This window comes from Blennius ocellaris (assembly GCF_963422515.1).
Source record: "Blennius ocellaris genome assembly, chromosome: 7".
Lineage (NCBI taxonomy): Eukaryota > Metazoa > Chordata > Actinopteri > Blenniiformes > Blenniidae > Blennius > Blennius ocellaris.
The window spans coordinates 20,789,912-20,808,757 of NC_137656.1; the positions used below are offsets into that span (position 1 = coordinate 20,789,912).

Below are 18,846 nucleotides of genomic sequence, written 5' to 3' on the forward strand. Positions count from 1 at the left end.
GGTCCTGCAGGAGGTGTGTGTGTGTGTGTGTGTGTGTGTGTGTGTGTGTGTGTGTGTGTGTGTGTGTGTGTGTGTGTGTGTGTGTGTGTGTGTGTGTGTGTGTGTGTGTGTGTGTGTCAGTGATGCAAGTTGATCACTGGCCCTGTTAGGTAGCATTGACGTCTCCACCTCAGAGCTGGCACACAGGGGAGTTATTGATTAGCATTAAGCATCCATGCAGATGGCCAATAAAGAGCAGGTGAGCCAAGGAGGGTCTGGGGAATGGGGGAAAGGGGGAGCTGGTGTGTGTGTGTGTGTGTGTGTGTGCGTGTGTGTGTGCTGCAGAAGGAGTTGAAAAGAAACAAAAAACCCTGCAGTGCTGGTCAGCCAAAAACAACAAAGGTGATGAGGAAAACAGTAATATTAACAACAAAAATAAGAAAAAAAAACATACTTTTAAAAGGGAAAACTATAGTTTTGATTTTTATTTAAATATATAGCATTAATTTCCCCCCAGTGTGCTACATTTTACTGAATTGATTTTGTCATACTCATTTGCAACCTGACAAAAGATTGCTTAGAAAGAGGTAAAATACCCCGGCACAGGTTGTGAGCAAGGTGCACATGGAATTAATCATCTCTGCATCCCAATTCAACAGGAAGCCACATTTCGCAGTTTTTCTGATGTTGCTGCTTCAGGCTTTAGTATGACGCAGGTTCCCGCATGCTTGTCAGGTATGGTGCATCAGTCCACAACTTTCCTGTCATATCTGTCACTAGGAATATGCTGCAGACACCGATGATCCTCAGGGTACACACACAATATCCTGCAATATTGAATATTCCTCGAACAGATGATACGTGTGCTATACTGCGCCAAAGTACCACGTATGATTTTTTTCTTCTGCTGCTGTTTGGGATATTTTTAGAGCGTAAAAAAAAAAAAAAAAAAAGTCCAAAAAAGAGATGGCGAAAACACAATGGACCACCTTTAACGTCATATTTATTGTTATTTAGTTACTCAATAAAACATATACAGATATATACAATATGCAGGAAAACAGACGACTGCACTTTACATATTATTAAAAAAAGAAAACAAAAACAAAAAAATCAGTTTGTAAATTGCCGTCACAGTCCTCCATCTATTGTTTCAGAAATTCAAATTCAACAGAAGCTTTATTTAAAGATTACAAGATTGCCTAACACACAGCAAATTTTCTCTTATTATACATGTGCAATACCAATAATCTTTTTTTTTTTTTTTCAATTCCCTTATTAAACAATCCCTTGACGTTCCCATTGGCTGAATTGTATACAAGTGGAGGAGAAGAGAAGAGAAGAGAAGAGAAGAGAAGAGAAGAGAAGAGAAGAGAAGAGAATGATAAAAGCCTAAAATCTGCTTTGATGAGGAGAGAAAACTGTCGAGTTACATTCATGCATTAGCATTCTGTCTTCCTCTACTTCTATTCCTCAGTGCTCAGGGCAGGACTGATGAATCGGTGGGTCTTACTCAATCGAGAGGTGCCAGAATCGGAGAAGTCGGGCCTGTAAACTGAGCCGCCGCCACAGGAGGCGCCAGGCGCTAGAAGTGAAGTCACAACTGGGGCGAGTGGCATTCGGGCTGCGTTAATCCAAACATGGTGGATGCATCACAAGACTAAAAAACACAAGTATACAATCAAAGCCAATGACAACTGATATCTCTTCTTCTGCTTCTGGGTTTGTGTTCTCCTCCTTTAACGTTTCTTTATTTTTCTTCAACAAGGAAAATAAAAGAACCAAAAAAATATTGTTTTTGAGGTTTTCCAGATGTGGGCAGCGTTGAGGAGAACCCAGCGCTGTATTGTCCAGCAGTATGAGAGAGTGTTTTTAAGTGTGACTGCTGCACATGTCAGAACAAAAAACATCATATTTGCGTGTGTGTGTGCGTGTGTGTGTGTGCGTGTGTGTGTGTGTGTGTGTGTAACTGTATTTATGTTTTTGCATTTATGAGTGTAAATGTCTTTTTTCCCCCCTCTCTCTCCCTGAACAGGCAAGAGCCACACGCAGTTGTCTCATCAACAAATTATCACCAGCACCGTCCTCATTAATGTTATTTGTCTCTCGAGCTTTCCTTCTTCTTATTTTCTAATCATCCTCATGTCTTCCTGCCGGGTCTCGCCGTTTGTTCAAGTCAGTGCCGCCACAAACGTCCCAAATCGGTTTGAGATATCAGAGTGAAGAGAGCGCCAAGACGAGACCGGCCCCCCTCGGCCTTTGCTGTCTCCCAGCTCGTCTGTGCAGTGGACGGACAGGCACTGCAGGTGGTTTCCTCCATTGCTCCCACCTCCTCCTCCTCCTCCTCCACCACCTCCTCCTCCTCCTCCTCCACCTCCTCCACCTCCGCCTCCAGCCGCTGGGGCTCCAGCTTTACTCTGGGAGAGCTCTGATTCTGGAGACAAGCACAGAGAGAAAAAAGGTTAATTAAGACTGTAAAGAAAAATGAAAAACAACTTCAAGCAATTGGCATTCTCTGATCCAGATGAACCATTTAAAATACACGATTTTAATTAAACCAGTGTCATTTTCACATCCCACTCTAAATCTGCACTGTGAAATTAATTCAACACCGTTCCACCCCCCCATCAATAAGACCCGACGAGGAGACTGTAAGCAAAGCTTCCTCTCCTCACACTCCGCCTCCTCATGCCTGATATAAACACGTGAAAACACACACAAACATACACAAATTTATTTGGGAGCATCCAGGCGTGCAAATCCGGAGTGCTCCTGCCAGCCTGTCGGTCAGTGGGTCAAAGGGTACGGGGAAAAGTGTCCTTTAACCCTGCTTGACCCAATTTACTGGTATAATGACCATGCCACAGTATCGACCCCGTGTCACCAAGGTGTGAAGCCTCATATTAAATGGTTGCACCCGGCCTCCAGAAAATCCATACCAAGGTTGATTATACGTCATATAAAGAATGTGAGGCCAGAGGTAATGCTGATGCCCGAGATGCATGCTTCACATCTGGAGAAAAATCACCGCGTGTCTTGTGACGGGAAAAAAATGAACCCGGAAGACTGGCGGGGAGGGATTGGCTAAGAAATATATGGAAAAGTGCAGCTTCACACTTCTTGGTCACACCAAGACAGACTACAGCCCACAGAGGCAGAAATTAGGAAAGTTAAAAAAAAAAAAAGACACAGAATATGAAATTTAAAGAAAAAAAAAACACACACACTACAACTAGGTAAGAGTTAGTGGTGGGGCTACGTGTTATGACACCAGTGTTGCATCCTGCGCTTTGGGTTTTGCCTCCAAGCAAGCCCAGAGCGCAGAGCAAACGTGTGTGAAGATGTTAGAATCCTCCGCTTAAATCAGTCCGATTAATCTCCCATCTCCTCACCACACAAAACACACCACCGCCTTGCTCCATGCGGATGGTTGAAACGGATCAGTGTGCCGCGCGGAGACTCGGAGCTTTGAGGTGCAGGGACGACTTGGCGTCTGAGTGTAGAGGCAAGAGGAAAACAGCTCTGACAAGCTGAGTTACATGTGTCAGAGAAGGGAGAGGCTGTGATAGACGGCAGTCTGGGCACAGAGGCTGCAGATCACAACACTCCAGTCAGGGTGCTGCTCACCTAAGAGAAAAGAGAAGCGCTGCACCATTTTATCCGCAACCCCATTTCCCCTTTTTAGCTCCTCTTCCCCTGCTTTTGTAAAACCTTTTTTTTTTTTTTTTTTTATTGAGCTGTTGGTTTTTTTTTTAACAGTTTTTATCTCCTCCTCTCCTCCGTGGTGACAAAGTTTTAACAGAATGTAGGCAAAGGAGCCGGGGCCGAGCAGCGAGGACGACGGCGAGAGGCAGGCAGGCAGGCAGACATGCAGGCAGTGAAGCAGGCTTGCCCCCCAGCCTGTCTGGGCTGCGACCACTGGAATGGAAAAGTGGGGGGATTTGGTGAAAGGTCAGGCAGCCAAGCCTCCCGTTGTTCTCTGTTTCGTTTGCCTCTCTGACTGCCGGTCTCTGTACATTTCTCTCTCCGTCTCCATCTCCCTCCCGAGGACTGGGGACATGGTGTAAGGAGGAGGGGGGCGGGGGGTGGGGGGCTGGGTGCAGGGGGGTGTGGGTGGGGAAGAAATAAGGATTTAGAGCAGTGTTGGTGGTGGCTGTGACAAGATCTCACATTTGCCAGAGGGTTCAGTCATACACCTCAGCATGGCTGATCCCCACCCCCTGCCAGTATTACCCCCCTCCTCCTCCTCCTCCTCCGCCTCCTCCGCCTCCTCCTCCCCCCCCCGCCCTACCCACTCACACTCCCTCTTCTCAGCGCTGTGCCCTACAGCACCCGCCAGCAGCTCATGCTAGCTGGGCACAGCAGGGTCCGCACCGGCCTGAATAGGCAGCCAAGCGTTCCCCTGGCTCACTGCTGACACACAGCAAACTGACAACACACACGGCCAAAAACACACAACACGCCAGCCACTGCTGCCGCTGACACACTCACACCAGCCCTCAGCTGCTGTTCCACATGCACACACACACACACACACACACATACACACGCCTGCATACATATGGATGTGCATCCAGAAACACACTCACACAGTCTTAGCAAGACACATTACTGAGCCTCAATGCAAGGACAACGGTAGAAAGTACACCGACAAAGAAAACACACAGCACAAATGTCAGAATGCTCACTTGCACACTCAATTTTAAGGCTTGTATGATCCCACGACGTATGACATGGTTTATAAAACAGCCTTTGTTTTGAAAAAAAAAAAATTATAATTTTCTCCCCATCAGTCATGGTAAATGGCTTGATTGCCGTCCATTACAATACACGCTTTCAATTAACAGCATATCCCAAACCCACCACTTGTGAAACGAGCCAAACACTTGACCGCCACAAGATTAAAATATCACTCGGTATTATAAAGGCAGCCAGGGGGATTCAAGCAGTGTGATTTTTATGGAAAAATCAGACACCACCCTTAAATTGTGAGCATTATCCATGCCAGAGGATTCGTTCAAAGGTGGAAACGGCGGTGTGAAATTTTAAATCACACAAGTCTAAATCCCAATTCACCATGACATTTTACAAGCAGAAAAAAATCTTTTTCTCCCCCCCCATAAGATCTATCTTGTTATGGCTGTTCATTGAGTGATGTAGAAATGATATCCACGGTAATATCTCAATAATAGCCTATTCGTCCGAAGGGAACAAGCGGGGAGGAGAATACCTAATACAACGGGAACAGTAACAGACATGCGGCTCCGCCAAGACACAAATACACCCAAATATTCTCAAACACATTAACAGCCACTGAAGATTACCAGAGAGACGTGTGAGCTAAATACTGGATTTAATGTGATGCACTGGTGCGGCCATACCGCTCACCCCTCACCCCACGTGTAATAGGTGTTTATGTGGTGCTGATGGGAGGGATGGTCACACACGCACACGCACGCACACACACAGTGGCCAGAGACGACTTAAGGAGATGAGTGGAGCTGCGGTACCATGGAGGCAGGGGGAAGCACCACGCGCCGCTCCGGTTGTCTGGATGACACCAATGTGTCTGGGAGCTGACGGCCTGACACGCGTTTACATGTCATACCGCCCGCATCCAACACACCCGGAGCAACACGGGAGGGTAAACAATGGCTGCTCGGGACTGGGGTTTTTTTTGTTTTTTTTCCCCACTGGTTTCATATGAAGTCTAACAGCTTGCAATTATGATTTCAATTAATCCTGAAAGCAACAAAAGCACGAGTTAAAAATAAAGACGGCAACCTTTGACAGCGACACAGATATTGTATTTGCAAAATAATTAGGGCAAAATATATAGTGAATTAGATATGTTTCTCAACAGGAAGACGAGGAGATGAAGTGTGTGTGTCAGGAGGCTTGAATATAAACGCTTCTTTTTAAGGTTCTCCGTCACACTGATTTCCAGGCCTGAGGATCCCAAGCGGCGGGCCTGTGCCCTTTTTATCCCAAGCTCTATACTTCCATGACGACACTTCACCTTTGACCCCGTGGCCTCCAGGCCGCGACCCCATCCTCTCTGAACACAAACTCCACCAATCAGAGCCCTGCGCCCGCTGACAAAAACACCCAAAGGCTTCTGCTCCTATGACAGTGTGTGACATCAGGTCAGATTCCTTTAGCATAACAACTACCACTCTGGTCCTGAGTGAGGACGCTGCCTTTGTCAGCACAAAAAAAAAAAAAAAAAAACCCTGACACAACCCAGAGAGGAAAAGTGTTGATTCTTCTGGATTTGTTTCTGAATAAGGTGGGGGTGGAACGTTCAGCCAAAACTACAAACCTAAAATATAGCAGCCTGGAGTAATTACACCAGCAACAACAACAACAACTATCCATCAGCTACAGGTATGTTGTGAGGAAAGTCTCAGGGCCTCGCAGAGACATTGTCCCACGTATCTTTGCCCCAGAGTGAGAGAGTGAGGGGCAGATGAGGCGCCCTGCGAAACCCTCATCTCCACCCCAGTGCCGTGGTGTGACCTTTCCCTCGGAGCAGAGAGGATATCTGGAGGGAGCGGGAGGGGGCACATTTCTCAGGCAAGGGCAGAGGGGTTATTTTGGTTTGAATTTCCGCTCTGTTCTCTGCCCTGCAACATAAAAGACAGAGGAAAAAAGAAAAAAGAAAAAGAAAAAGAAAAAACTTGCCCAGACAGGCTCTGCCCCCAGCATTTGTTACCTTCTCTCCAACAACACACCCATTCCCATCCCCTCAAAACTCATATCCACACACAACACACGCACACACACACACAACACACACACACACACACAACACACACACACACACACACACACACACACACACACACACACACACACACACACACACACACACACACACACACACACACACACACACACACACACACACACACACACACAACACACACACACACACACACCTCCCCCTCTGGCCACAAGAAGCTCTTAGGAAACCAGACACAAATCAGAACATGGGAAGTGATTTAGTGCCTCCTTCATAACTCACAGCCATGTCCAGGACCTGTCCAGCATGTCATCCAAGTCACTGACATATTGATCTACTTCACTGTCTCTATTTTGTTTCAGCTCAGTCCTGCACACATAGTATTTTCTCTTTCCGCCTTCCCGGGAAAAGGTCAGCCACTTTTGAAAATAGTGGTGGTTTTGTGATTAGGGCGACCTGCAAGACAAACGATTTCATTTAGGAAGAAATTGATTTCAAATAGTCATAAAACATTTTTTTTTTTAAATCTCCAAAAACTGCATCGTAATGTGAAAAGTGGAAAGTAAAAACTGGACTTAAAGAGATTTTAGAGTATTAAGGCGGAGCTCATATTTAAATATTTTTAACCTAAATATGTTCTTTGAATTTTTACAATTAAAGCAAGACAAACAAATTGGGATAAGACCAAAAAAAAAAAGTATTTAATCAAATTATTCCTACTTAAATGCAATAACTCAGTCACCCGCCTCACGAGCAAAACTACAGATGTCTCTCCGACCAGAAAAAAAGAAAAAAAGAAAACAACTACTCCCCTATCTCTCTTAGTTTCTGGTGCACTCCATCAGTCTCTCTTTCCTTCTCCCAGGAGAAACAGCTCCAGTGTCATAACTCATTTGTCAGTTCCTCAATACAAATTAAAAGGCGCCTGACGACTACCTGGATGGCAAATAACGTAACTGCTGCTGGCAGCGTGACAGCACCGACACCTCGGAGAGCACACACACACACACACACACACACACACACACACACACACACACACACACACACACACACACACACACACACACACACACACACACACACACACGACTGCAGTGGCGGTCACTCTACGGAGACAGTGGACGTCGTGAATTGAAGCCAGGTTTGGAGCTCATGGCTCTGTGCGTCGCCCTGCTTCAGCTTTTCCATCGCTGCTGCATCCGGGGAGAATATTTACCACATGCCGAGACAAGTTTCATTTTATTCTATCACCCGTCCCCGGGGAAAACAAAACACCGGATGAGCTCCTATTTTGAAGAGTTGAGAATCCAACAAAGCAATAGACTCGACACCTTTGTTCATCTCTCTCTCTCTCTCTCTCTCTCTCTATCTCTCTCTCTCACTCTCCTTTAATAGGCTTCCTCTGACTGTCACTAGTGCTCAATGCCTCACCAAGGCACAGGAACGTAGAACACACATGCGCGGCAAACACACACAGATGCACACGCGTCCTAATTTCTCGACACCTCAAATGTAAGATGGACGGGAGTTGGGGTTTTTCTTTTTTTTTTTGTTTCCCAGCCCTGCACTATTTACAAGCTGAGTAAATACTCTTAAACATTTTCAACACATTAGAATTAAGTGTGTGTGTTCCGCTGAGCGAGACACCTGAGATCAGGGGCTGAAGCCGTGAGTCTGACACCGAGTCTAAATAAATCAAACTTTATGTCTGCAGCTGACAAATCCATATGATCAGGTTTCAGCGCTCACAATCCGGCCCTCTGTCACGTGCTCGCGCACGCAGCCGCGCACACAGGCGCAGATGCAGCAGAAACTAGTCGCACGGTTCATTTTTCTGTTATTCTTCAAGCAGATCCTGTTAAAAGTTGACTAAAGTTTCTGAAGCCCTCCCCTGCCGTTGTCAATAAAGTGTAACTGCGAGAGTTTTTACAGCTGTGATGAGCCTGTCAATAACCGAGACAACTTACAGTAGGCGCGAGATGACGAATTATAACTTTTTACAAAACAATATTACCAATGCTAATTGCTACGATTATCATAATGATTATCATTACTGCAGTGCAGGAGTTTGTGAGACACTTGGCGGATGTGTGTTGTAGAAAAAAGTCAATATGAAACACCTTGTAATGACAGGTAAAGAACACAGACTGCCCCGAGCTGTTTTTTTCCACATTCAAGCACATGCCAATCACTTTCTTCTTTTTTAGAAAAGGGAAACAAAAATTACTGGTGTGATTTGTGGGGTTGTTGTCGTGCTGAAATGTCAAAGCCAGGCAGTCTCGCAGGATTGTTCTCCACGGTGGAATATCAATACGGCTCTTTCTGCACTTTAAGTGCTTTCTAGTTGGCATGATAAGACGCCAGTTCCTTCTTTTCAAATCTGTCAAAGTCAGAGTGACAGAGATTTGATCATTATTAGAGCTGTTTAAGGACTGATTACCGAGCGTGAAGAGTGAAACTATTCCACAAGGTCAACTGTGAAGTGTTTTAACTGTGCTGAAAAACAACACACACACACACACACACACACACACACACACACACACACACACACACACACACACACACACACGCGCGAAAAAAAAAGTCACATAAGTGCATGTGGCTCAAACAGTGAAAAGTAAAAATAACTGAATCACTTCCTACGCCTGATGGTTGCCTGTTATCAAGACTGTGCACCAGTTTGCAAATGAACGGCTAGCTTCTGGTAAAGATGTAAGAACAGAGAGGAGGAAGGAGGAGGGGTGCAGGCTTTTTTTTTTCAGAACTAAAAAAAAAAAAAGGAGAAATAATATGAACTGACATTGCACAAGCGTTGAGTTGATCACCTAAATTTGTTGCGGATTCTGCAAACTTTACAGCAACTGGTATTACATACAGTGACTTGGTGGAGAAAAAACAAAAAAAACAAAAAGGAGTTGCACAATGTGAGGAGAGAGAGGGGGTCAAATATGGGGTCCGGGGGGGTGACAATTACTGCCACATGCATCACTTTAACCAGACCAGAGGGACCAGAGAGGGGGTGAGCTGGGTGAACAGGAGAGACTCAACTTTTATCACTCAGTCGTCACGTTCAAACACTCACAAGAGGTTTTTACTAAAAGTTAACCCTGAAAAGATGCAGTGTTTGTTTGTTTGTTTGTTTTTTTTTAAATAAACGTGGCTTCTCGTGCTCGTAGCACCAACTCAAACACATCTGACAAAACCACCTGACGTATGACAACGTGACACTCGCCTTTTTTTTTTTTTTTGCAGAAATGGAGATGTAAACAACACAGCAACCAGGTTGACCTTTCACCTGGTGCACAACAAACCCACTGCCATCACTACAATAAACACAGCAGCAATATTCACCTGTTCATGAAATAACTTTAATCGAAGAACTAAAAAAAACCTAACAAAATAAACCAGTAAATACACATCATGTGGGCTTCATGCATCTGTAAACTGATTATCTCACATTTAGATTTATTCTCCGAACACCTTCTTCTAATCCCACATGTGAAAATTAAACGGTCTGAAAAAAAGCAAATGTGAAGCACTCAGAGTGCAGCTTATAATTATTTACATTTCATTGCATTATCAGTTACATTGATAATGCATTACAATTAGCTCAGGTATTTGTGTGCAAATGTGTCCTGCCTATTATTACTGAATTCATCAAGCTGCCAGTCGTTTAAGGGTGAAAATAATTCGTGCATAATTCAACAACACTCCCGAGAGAAAACACACACACACACACACACACACACACACACACACACACACACACACACACACACACACACACACACACACACACACACACACACACACACACACACACACACACACACACACACACACATGTTTAAGACAGAGGACAGGTATAAAACTATTTCACCTGGGGGAGAAAAAAAAAAGATATACTGTGAAGAAAACTAATTATGTTTTGGGAAATACTTTGTGAAAATATTCCCACTGACAACAAAATGGTCTTAACACAGATTCTTATCTTATAGAGAAGATTAAAATGTTGGATAAAGTTTTTATTAGCTTAAAATAGTCATTTAATCTGTCACTGGAAGCATGAAAATTAATTCTTCTATCTAATTATGATGATCATCTTTCTTTGACCAAGTTATATTTCATTAAGGCTAATGGACTCCAGAATTGCCCTGATTCAGATTAAATTATCAACACTGGCCGTTTATTGCCGATGGCAGATTTTTGTTTACAAGACTGAGAACTTCAAAACCAGACTGAGTGGTCGAAGAGGATATTTTCTGCAGCGTCAAAAGCCTGTGGGATGTTGGTTCTTATGGACCCACTCTGTGGGCTATGACTTATCTTAAATTATTATGTTATTTTGCTCCCTTCTGTGTAGCCTAAGCATCAGATTCAATCTCAAAATCCCCCCCTCCCCCCTCCGCTCCCAAATACACCTCCACCCTTTTTTCATCTTTGCTGTCTGAAGCACTCAAATGAGAAACTGTCAGGAGCCGTGATTTGTGCTAACTAGCTATCGATCGCTCCAGAGCTGCATGTCCATGCAGGGAGGGCTGAAGGAGGAGAGGAGAGGAGAGGAGAGGAGAGGAGAGGAGAGGAGAGGAGAGGAGAGGAGAGGAGAGGAGAGGAGAGAGGAGAAGAGAGGAGAAGAGAGGAGAGGGTTGGACAGGGAACTTTGGGAAGTGAAATGAGCTTTTAGTCCAGCAATATTCAAACACACAAAGCAACAGGATGAGTATGACTGACTGTGTATCAATTTTTATATCCCCACTCAAAGGAACGTACATTTAATAGCAGAAGTATTGATGGTGTGCAGCCATTACTTATTGGAAAAAAATTAATTACAAAAAGAATTCTTGAAGGAAAAAAGTTGAATAAGGTGAAATGCACAACTTATTACTATTTCTTTTAAAAATCTAATTAAATATGCCCACTGCGTGTAACTGCTCCAGTGTTCCGTGCACACGGAGAGAGACCACCGCCACCGTCAAACAAGTCACAGCGCTGTTTCTGTGTAATGGCATTAGTGTAACAACCCGACACCCGGAGCTCAGACTCATATAAACAATGCGCCCGGACTCCAGAGTCCGCGCAATGCGCGCCCCCGCGCCTCTCTGCACCCGCACCGATCAGAACAAAGAGGCGCCGGGGACGCGCTCGACGTTACGCACAAACATATACATACATAGATATATTCACAGCGTCATATTCACACACATGCACGAGATACAAGACGATCACTTTTGAATTTTTTTCCCCCCTTCTATGAAGCGACATTATCAGTCTCGGCTGGATTAAGTTTAGAACGAATAAACGATGACACCGTGAATAGAAAACAAAAAAAAAAAAAGAAAAAAAATTACAAGTCACTCAGAAGAAAATCGAGAAGACAGAAAAATAAAGACAGGATTGTATGGTGCGTAGAGAGAGTGCAACTCAGCAGACAGCATGTCTCCTTTTCTAATATGAATAAAATACACGAAGTAACCATCAACAAAGTTAGTGTATTAATAAGGATAGCATATTATTACTATTATTATTGTTATTATTATTGTTATTATTATTATTATATACAGTGTAATCCACAATTTAAAAAATTGAGGCTCTTTGCATTTGTATTTAAATCCATTTAAATAAGATTAATTAATTCATAATAAATGCACAAAACTTATTTTTTGGGCATAACCTCACCGCTGCAAATTGCAAAATTGTGCTTTTACATCAGCTCTACCACTTTCTCTAAATTGATAGAGAAAAAAACTATTATAATTTACTTTGCTTCTTAAAGCTCCAATTGACCTTGTAAATAATGATAAATCATACATTATTTAAAAGTGACAGAAATCAATATTACAATAATAATTAATCATTAAAAAAAAACACACTAAACCAAATACCATTGGGCATTTAAAGCATTTATAAATTACCCTGACAATTTTTGCTGGATTAAACTAACAGCGCGTGTCAGTCATTTCATTCTGATATGTAATCCTTAAAATGATAATCCCTGACCGGCCGATCTGAAATCAATGCACTTTCACCAGCTCGGTATTATCCCATGATAATAACAAAAACAAACACGTAACAAGGCGAAGGGAAACCCCGCTGAGCAAAAGCATATCCTCAGAAAGCTATTAATCTTCTCAATGTAGTTGTTCACCCTGAAAACCGAGATAAAGAACCACAGGAAATGTTTACTTTTCTTGAGCTGCTCTTTTGAAGTGCCTGTACAATGAAGAAACCTTTAACAAATACGTTGAACAGACGTCGTCACTTTGCTCATTAAAACGGATTTTTCATTGTTTGAGCTATTTCTTATATAAATACTTTAATACTACCTAATTTAAGCCAATAAAAAAATCTAATTAAAACTAAAAAATAATATTAGTTCCAAGTGGTAAGAATTTTATAGAACTTGCAGTGTTTTTTCTTTTAAACTTAGAAATATCAATAATCCCAATTAAACACAGACAGGTGCTTTGAGCTTGCTCAATGTGTACATAACAAAGACAGCACAGTATTTTATCTGTTATGTGGGTGGTAATTTAAATAAATAACGTTTTAAATAAAAAAGAGCCTTATGAGGAAAATATACCACTTTAATGTGTTTTTTTATGATCATAAATGAAGTCTGAGTTGGGAGTGAGTGAGAGGAGAGACAGAAAAAAGAAAAAAAGACAAATGTGGAGAATAAAATAGTTTGATTTACCTTCTTTACTGTTGTTTTGGCTCTTGTTTTTTTCCCAGGGTCCCATGGCCTTGTCATCTTCTGACCCGTCCATCATGGCCTTGTCACTGGGCACGTACCAGGTGGCGTGCTGCTCTGCCATGAGGGTGTCAAGGTCAATAGTGCCCATTGAGCCCTTCCCAGCATCCGGGCTGCAGCTCGCCAGCTCATTGTCTCCGTTCTGTGAGGGACAGTCGCCATTCTTTTTGCCATTCTTCATTGCCAGAGGCTGGTCTTCAGAGATACTGAACTGTTGCCGCTGCAGCTGGATCTGGGCCTGCAGAATCTCCAGAGGATGGATTTCATCCTGGCCAGAGGTGCTGGATGGGGTTCGTACCTGTTCCACACCAGGCGTGCCCGGGTGGCTGACCCCACTGGCCCCTGTGCCCACACCAGCGTTCAGTCCATAGCTGTCTGGTGTCGAGGTAGTATGATTGTTAATGCCCATGCCCAGGGGCTTCTGTCCATTTATCAACCCGTGGTCACTCCTCGGCATTTTCGGGGAGGCCGTGATCATGGGGCTGCGATTAGGCTTCGGGGCTGAGGCCCCTCCTGCATCTGAACTGGAGGACACCTCATCCTCGTTGCCGTAGTGGGTGCTGACATCGTCAGGAAAGTCCACTCTCGGTGAGCTACTGTCAGACTTGGCAGCGACACTTTGAATGCCACTGTCTAAAGAAGACATAAGGTCAGCCTGGTCCCCCAACATTAAGTCACCTCCTTTTCCCCAAGAGGGTGACTGGAGGTGTTTCTCATGGGGCGTGCCCCCACCCCTCTCCCCAACGCCAGCCGAGGGGGTCTGCTGGCCTGGACTTACAACAGGGTTGCCATTGTCAGAGGAAAAAAAAATTCCAGGGCTCACATGTCCACTGTCTCTTTTTCTCCTCCCTCTCCCTCTCCCACTCCCTGTTGTTGCCTTCCCCTCACTGCACGGGGTAGCGTCCATGTTGTAATTTGGGGAGAGGGCACTGGCTTCCCCCTGCACCGTCTGGCTTTGAACTGCAGGCTTAGAGCTGCTATTCCCGGTGCCAGGCATCTGGCTGTTCTGGGAAGTGCTGCTCTGAAAATATTCAGGACCAGCACTGCCAGTCCCATTAGATGTGCTGCTATTAATGTCCTGCTCTGTCTGACTCAGTTTTCGCTTGCCCTCATTTTGGTTCTTCTTGTTGAATGTTACGTTGAGATTGGGGGCCCCAAGGCTAGCGATCATGTTCTGGCAGGCCGTAGAGAGGGCCGCCAGGCAGCTCTGGCCGAAAACACTGTCTTTAGTGCTGGTTTTGCTGAAATTCCCGAGGGACAGAGCTCCAAGCTTACTAACAGACGACCGCTGGCCTGAGGGGAATTCAGGCTGAGGAGGGTAGCTCCCTGGTGAGGTGCTCACCCCCTGGGGAGCATTGTGGGCAGGCCCTTGTCGGTTAGCCCCCCCATAGGGAAATGTTGGCTGTGCTCCCATTGGAGGTGCAGGGAAGTCAGCTGGCCGTCTCTCTGCTGGTGCATTTGGATGTCCGGCTCCTGCTCCCGGAGACTGCATTTGTGAGAGATTGCCCATGTTGCCACTGAACTGTGAGTGCATGCCCGGGGAATGGAGGGTCGGCACATGCCCGTCTCCTGGTATTCTCATGGGCTCCTGCATGCCAATGCCTGGCCGAAACATCATCCCAGGCCCGTTCTGCTGTAAACCTATGTCATGAGGCCCTGACTCATTACCCGCTCCACCCATACGCCGTGACATCATCTCTCCTGGTGGGTGGGACCCCTGAAACCAGTTCTCCTGAGGTACATGAGGATTTTGTCCATCGATGTTGGGCATTCTGCCACCATTCTCTCTGTCAAAGTTAGTCGGTGGCATGTTCCCGACTGGGCCACCATGAGCCATTGGGCCAGGAGGAACATCGCCATGGTGACCCAGCTGCTGCAGACTGGGCTGCCTCATCCTCTGCTGCTGGTTTCGTGAGGCCATCTGTTTTATCATCATGGCCGCATTTTGGCGCTGCTGCAGAGACTGCTGCTCAGGCCCTGGATGCTGCAGGGGCCCCGGTGCAAAACCTTCATTCACAGGGGGGGTGAATTCTCCAGGAAGTCCAGGGTAGGCAGAGGGGGAGAGGTGGTTATCTATACTGCCACACCAGCCTTCACCACTATGTGCATTAGGAAAATCAAACCTCGGCCTTTTAGCCATGTTCATATAAGGAGAGTCAAAGTGTTGCAGCCTTTGATTTGGGGGTTGCTGGGAGGGAGGAGGAGCTTGCTGTTGCATATTAAACATGGGGTCCCCATAGGGGTGCAGACCCCTATTTTCCAGTCTGTGAATGGGATATTCAAACTGGTTGTGTTGGCCAGGCATCATGACCCCTCCATCCAGAATGTTAGGGTTAGTAGAGCTGGGCTCAGCCTGTGGGGGTCGGGGGAGGCCAGGGGGGCATGAGTTCTGTCTGGCTATCAAGCCAGCCTGTTGTTGCTGCTGCATGAGAGGATGTCTTGCATTGACCCCCGGCTCCATTCCCACGGGCACTTTCCGGCCATTTCCAAAACGCTCAAAAAACACTCCATGCTGGGGTTGCTGGGACTGTGGCGGAGGCTGGTGCCCCTTTGAGATGCCCGGCATACCTGGTGTCCGAGGCATGCCGGAGTTCCCCGGGAAATTCCCGCTGGGAACCGGCCTTCCGGGGCCAAAATGTGGTAACTGAGATTCTGATTCTGATGGGGAAAACACAGGTACGTCAAAATGTCCAGGCTGAGGCTCACTGGGGAAGTTATAGTCTAATCCTTCCACTGGTCCCTGGTTTGGCATCCGCCGAGGCTCTAAACCGTGAGACTCGGAGGATGATGAAGAGGAAGAAGGAAGACCATGGAAGGATGCAGCTCTGTTAGGTGACTGGTCCAGGGGTAGACAAGGGGCGGGGACAGCGTGATTGCCACTCGGAGGCCCGTGATGCTGAAAGTCAGGCATATTACTGGACCGCTGCTGCGGCTGGGGGAAGCCATCCCCTGTCTGTCCCTCAGCAAGAGGATCAAATCCTTCTCCAAAACCCTGCTGTGGTCCCATGCCATTATTGTTGTAGCCCATTAGCCTTCCACCATGTAGGCATGATGACCCTGGCTCTGGGCCTCCGAAATTCCCACTGAAATGAGGATGATGTTGATGGGGGTGAGGTTGATGGCCGTGTGGATGTCCTTGATGAGGTTGCTGGTTGTTAAAAAATCCATGCATCGGTCCTTGCTGCGGCTGCTGCTGCTGCTGAAGTCCGCCACCTGCATGCATGTCTGAGTGTCCCCGCGGGTGGAAGCCCCCGTACTGCTCTCCGTTCATGTTCATATTGAGACCGAGCATTTGCGGCTCACCCAGGGGGGGCATCCCGGGCTCCACGGCTCCCGGCGGGCCTCCGGCATGAAACCCCGGGCCTTTATAATGGGAGCCCATGTTCAGTCTCTGTTGGTTTATGTTTCTCTCTGACTGGCCAGGGTTTCTGCTATTAATTTGAGAACCAAACTGCTCCAGCCCAAACATACTCCCCTGCAATCAATCCCACATGACAGCAGGTTTGCCAGACATCGGCGCACTCTTTATTTTTCCGTCTGTCTCAAAAGGCAAAAAGAGAGAGAAAAAGGTACAAAAAAAACCTAATAAAACGTCTGTATAACTTTTTTGATTATTATGATGTATCTGCTTTAAGTGTCGAAACTCACCAAATAAGTTCTCATTGCTGCAAAGCTACTGTTTGTCCAACTTCTCCAGGGGCGCGGAGATAGACTGTCCATTTACGCACGAAGATTGTGTCTATTCCCGTAGAAATGCTCCACGAAATGTCTTCCGATTACGATTGATATAACAAAAAAAACAAAAAAAAAACAGCGCTGAAAAAAACTTTAGCACTACTAACGTTTCACACACCAAAGTTTTTCAGTGCGCATTTCTTAGGAGCGAACATGACACAAAAAACAGTGCGCTGACAAACTAAGCGCAAAACAGTCTCAGGGATCGAGCAGGGGGATATAACAGGTTTTTTGTTTTTTTCTTTTAAATTTCGCGTTATTCCAGTCCGATGTCAAGTGTCCCAGAATGACATTCTGCATACAGTCCCATGATGAAAAGAAAAAGGGAACAAACAAAAAAAAATCCAATCGGTGCCGTGCAGCTGGAGCTGCTGCTTTGCGTAAAGACAAATCTTCAAATCGATACTGCTCACCGATGTCCTTCAAAATCTGGCAAACGGCTGAACAGGCTTGAAGCCAAAAGTCCCGTGTGATGGAAAGTCTACAACCACGGTTCTGCAGCCGGGGCACACGTATCGCCGAGGCGGCTGTTTACGCGCTCTTCAGCCGCACTCCACGACTCCACCGCGGCTTGACAGCATCCTTCACTCGCTGCCGCTCATGCACGTTGGAGTAAAAAGCGCCGTGGATTAAAGTCCTTTTTTTTCTTCTTTTTTTTCTTCCCCCTCCAGTCCGCTCGGATCCTGGTGCGCGCTGCGCGTCCCCTCCGTGCGTCCTGTCTGGTGTAGGTCTGAGTGCACTGGGGAGCGATTCACAGATACACTCACACTCCGCTCTACCGCTTGGCGCTGTGTGAGATCAACGCGTCCCGAGGAGCCAGCAACAAGTTTTGCATTTCTGCAGCCACTTCCATCCATGAGGCTGCATCCAATCACAGCCGCGGAACAAAGCTTCGGAGGGCGGGACGAGCGCTGTTAAGGTGGTCCAGAGAGTCAATGAGATTGTAAACTCTTGTGCGTAAATCACATCTTCGAAATGGCTTTCACTTTATAACATTTTTTTTTCTTTTCTCTCTTGCTCTCTCCCTCTCTCTCTCTCTCTCTCCGAAAAAAAGAAGCAGGATCGGATTTGAGCTGGATGTGATTTTGCAGGTACAAAACATTTTCTCCCCCAAAATAAAAGAGTCCGTTTTCACCACTTTAAAGCAGATTTGTAGACTACCACGGTTAAGACGAGAGGGAGGAAGAAACAAGCAAAAAAAAAAAAAAAAAAAGTGCAACTTCTTCCTCTGGAATGAAAGTGGTTGGAGGTGAATTCTCCGCACGGCTGTTTTGCATGTTGCCTCAGACCTGTTCACCTCCACAAACTGTCAGTGAGCCTTTCACCCACTGATCCACGCAGTGATCGGCTCCGGGGCGCAGGGCCATGTTTAGAATAACATCATGTGACACAACAGCGCGATTAGGTGAGCGAGTTTTAATTTGTTTATTCCATGTAGAGTGGTAGAATGTTTCTGGAGAAAGTGCCTCGCCTCGGTCACAGGGTGGATGTTGGATTTGTTCTCATGTGTAAGCAATTGCGGATGAACAGTCGCAATCTCAATCCGAAATCTATGCTGAATAATGAAATTGCCCCCCCCCCCACACACACACACACACACTGGCCTGGGTACGGTAGATTGATTTATAGC

At 45.8% G+C, this 18,846-nt stretch overlaps 1 protein-coding gene across 2 annotated transcripts; it reads right to left on the reverse strand.

The window, feature by feature from the left end:
* Positions 1 to 965: 965 nt before the first annotated feature.
* Positions 966 to 17,993, reverse strand: mn1b (meningioma 1b). Of its 2 annotated transcripts, XM_080499256.1 has the most exons (3): positions 17,130 to 17,993; positions 13,425 to 17,018; positions 966 to 2,413 (listed from the first exon to the last, which is right to left on the reverse strand). In XM_080499256.1, exons 2-3 carry the CDS (start codon positions 16,948 to 16,950, stop codon positions 2,151 to 2,153), a joined length of 3,789 nt encoding a protein of 1,262 aa, XP_080355382.1. In that variant the 5' UTR covers positions 16,951 to 17,018; positions 17,130 to 17,993; the 3' UTR covers positions 966 to 2,150. The 2 variants fall into 2 exon arrangements, with proteins under 2 accessions (XP_080355382.1, XP_080355383.1); XM_080499257.1 differs by lacking the exon at positions 966 to 2,413 and adding an exon at positions 7,077 to 7,180 and having other exon boundaries at positions 13,425 to 17,993.
* Positions 17,994 to 18,846: the final 853 nt, after the last annotated feature.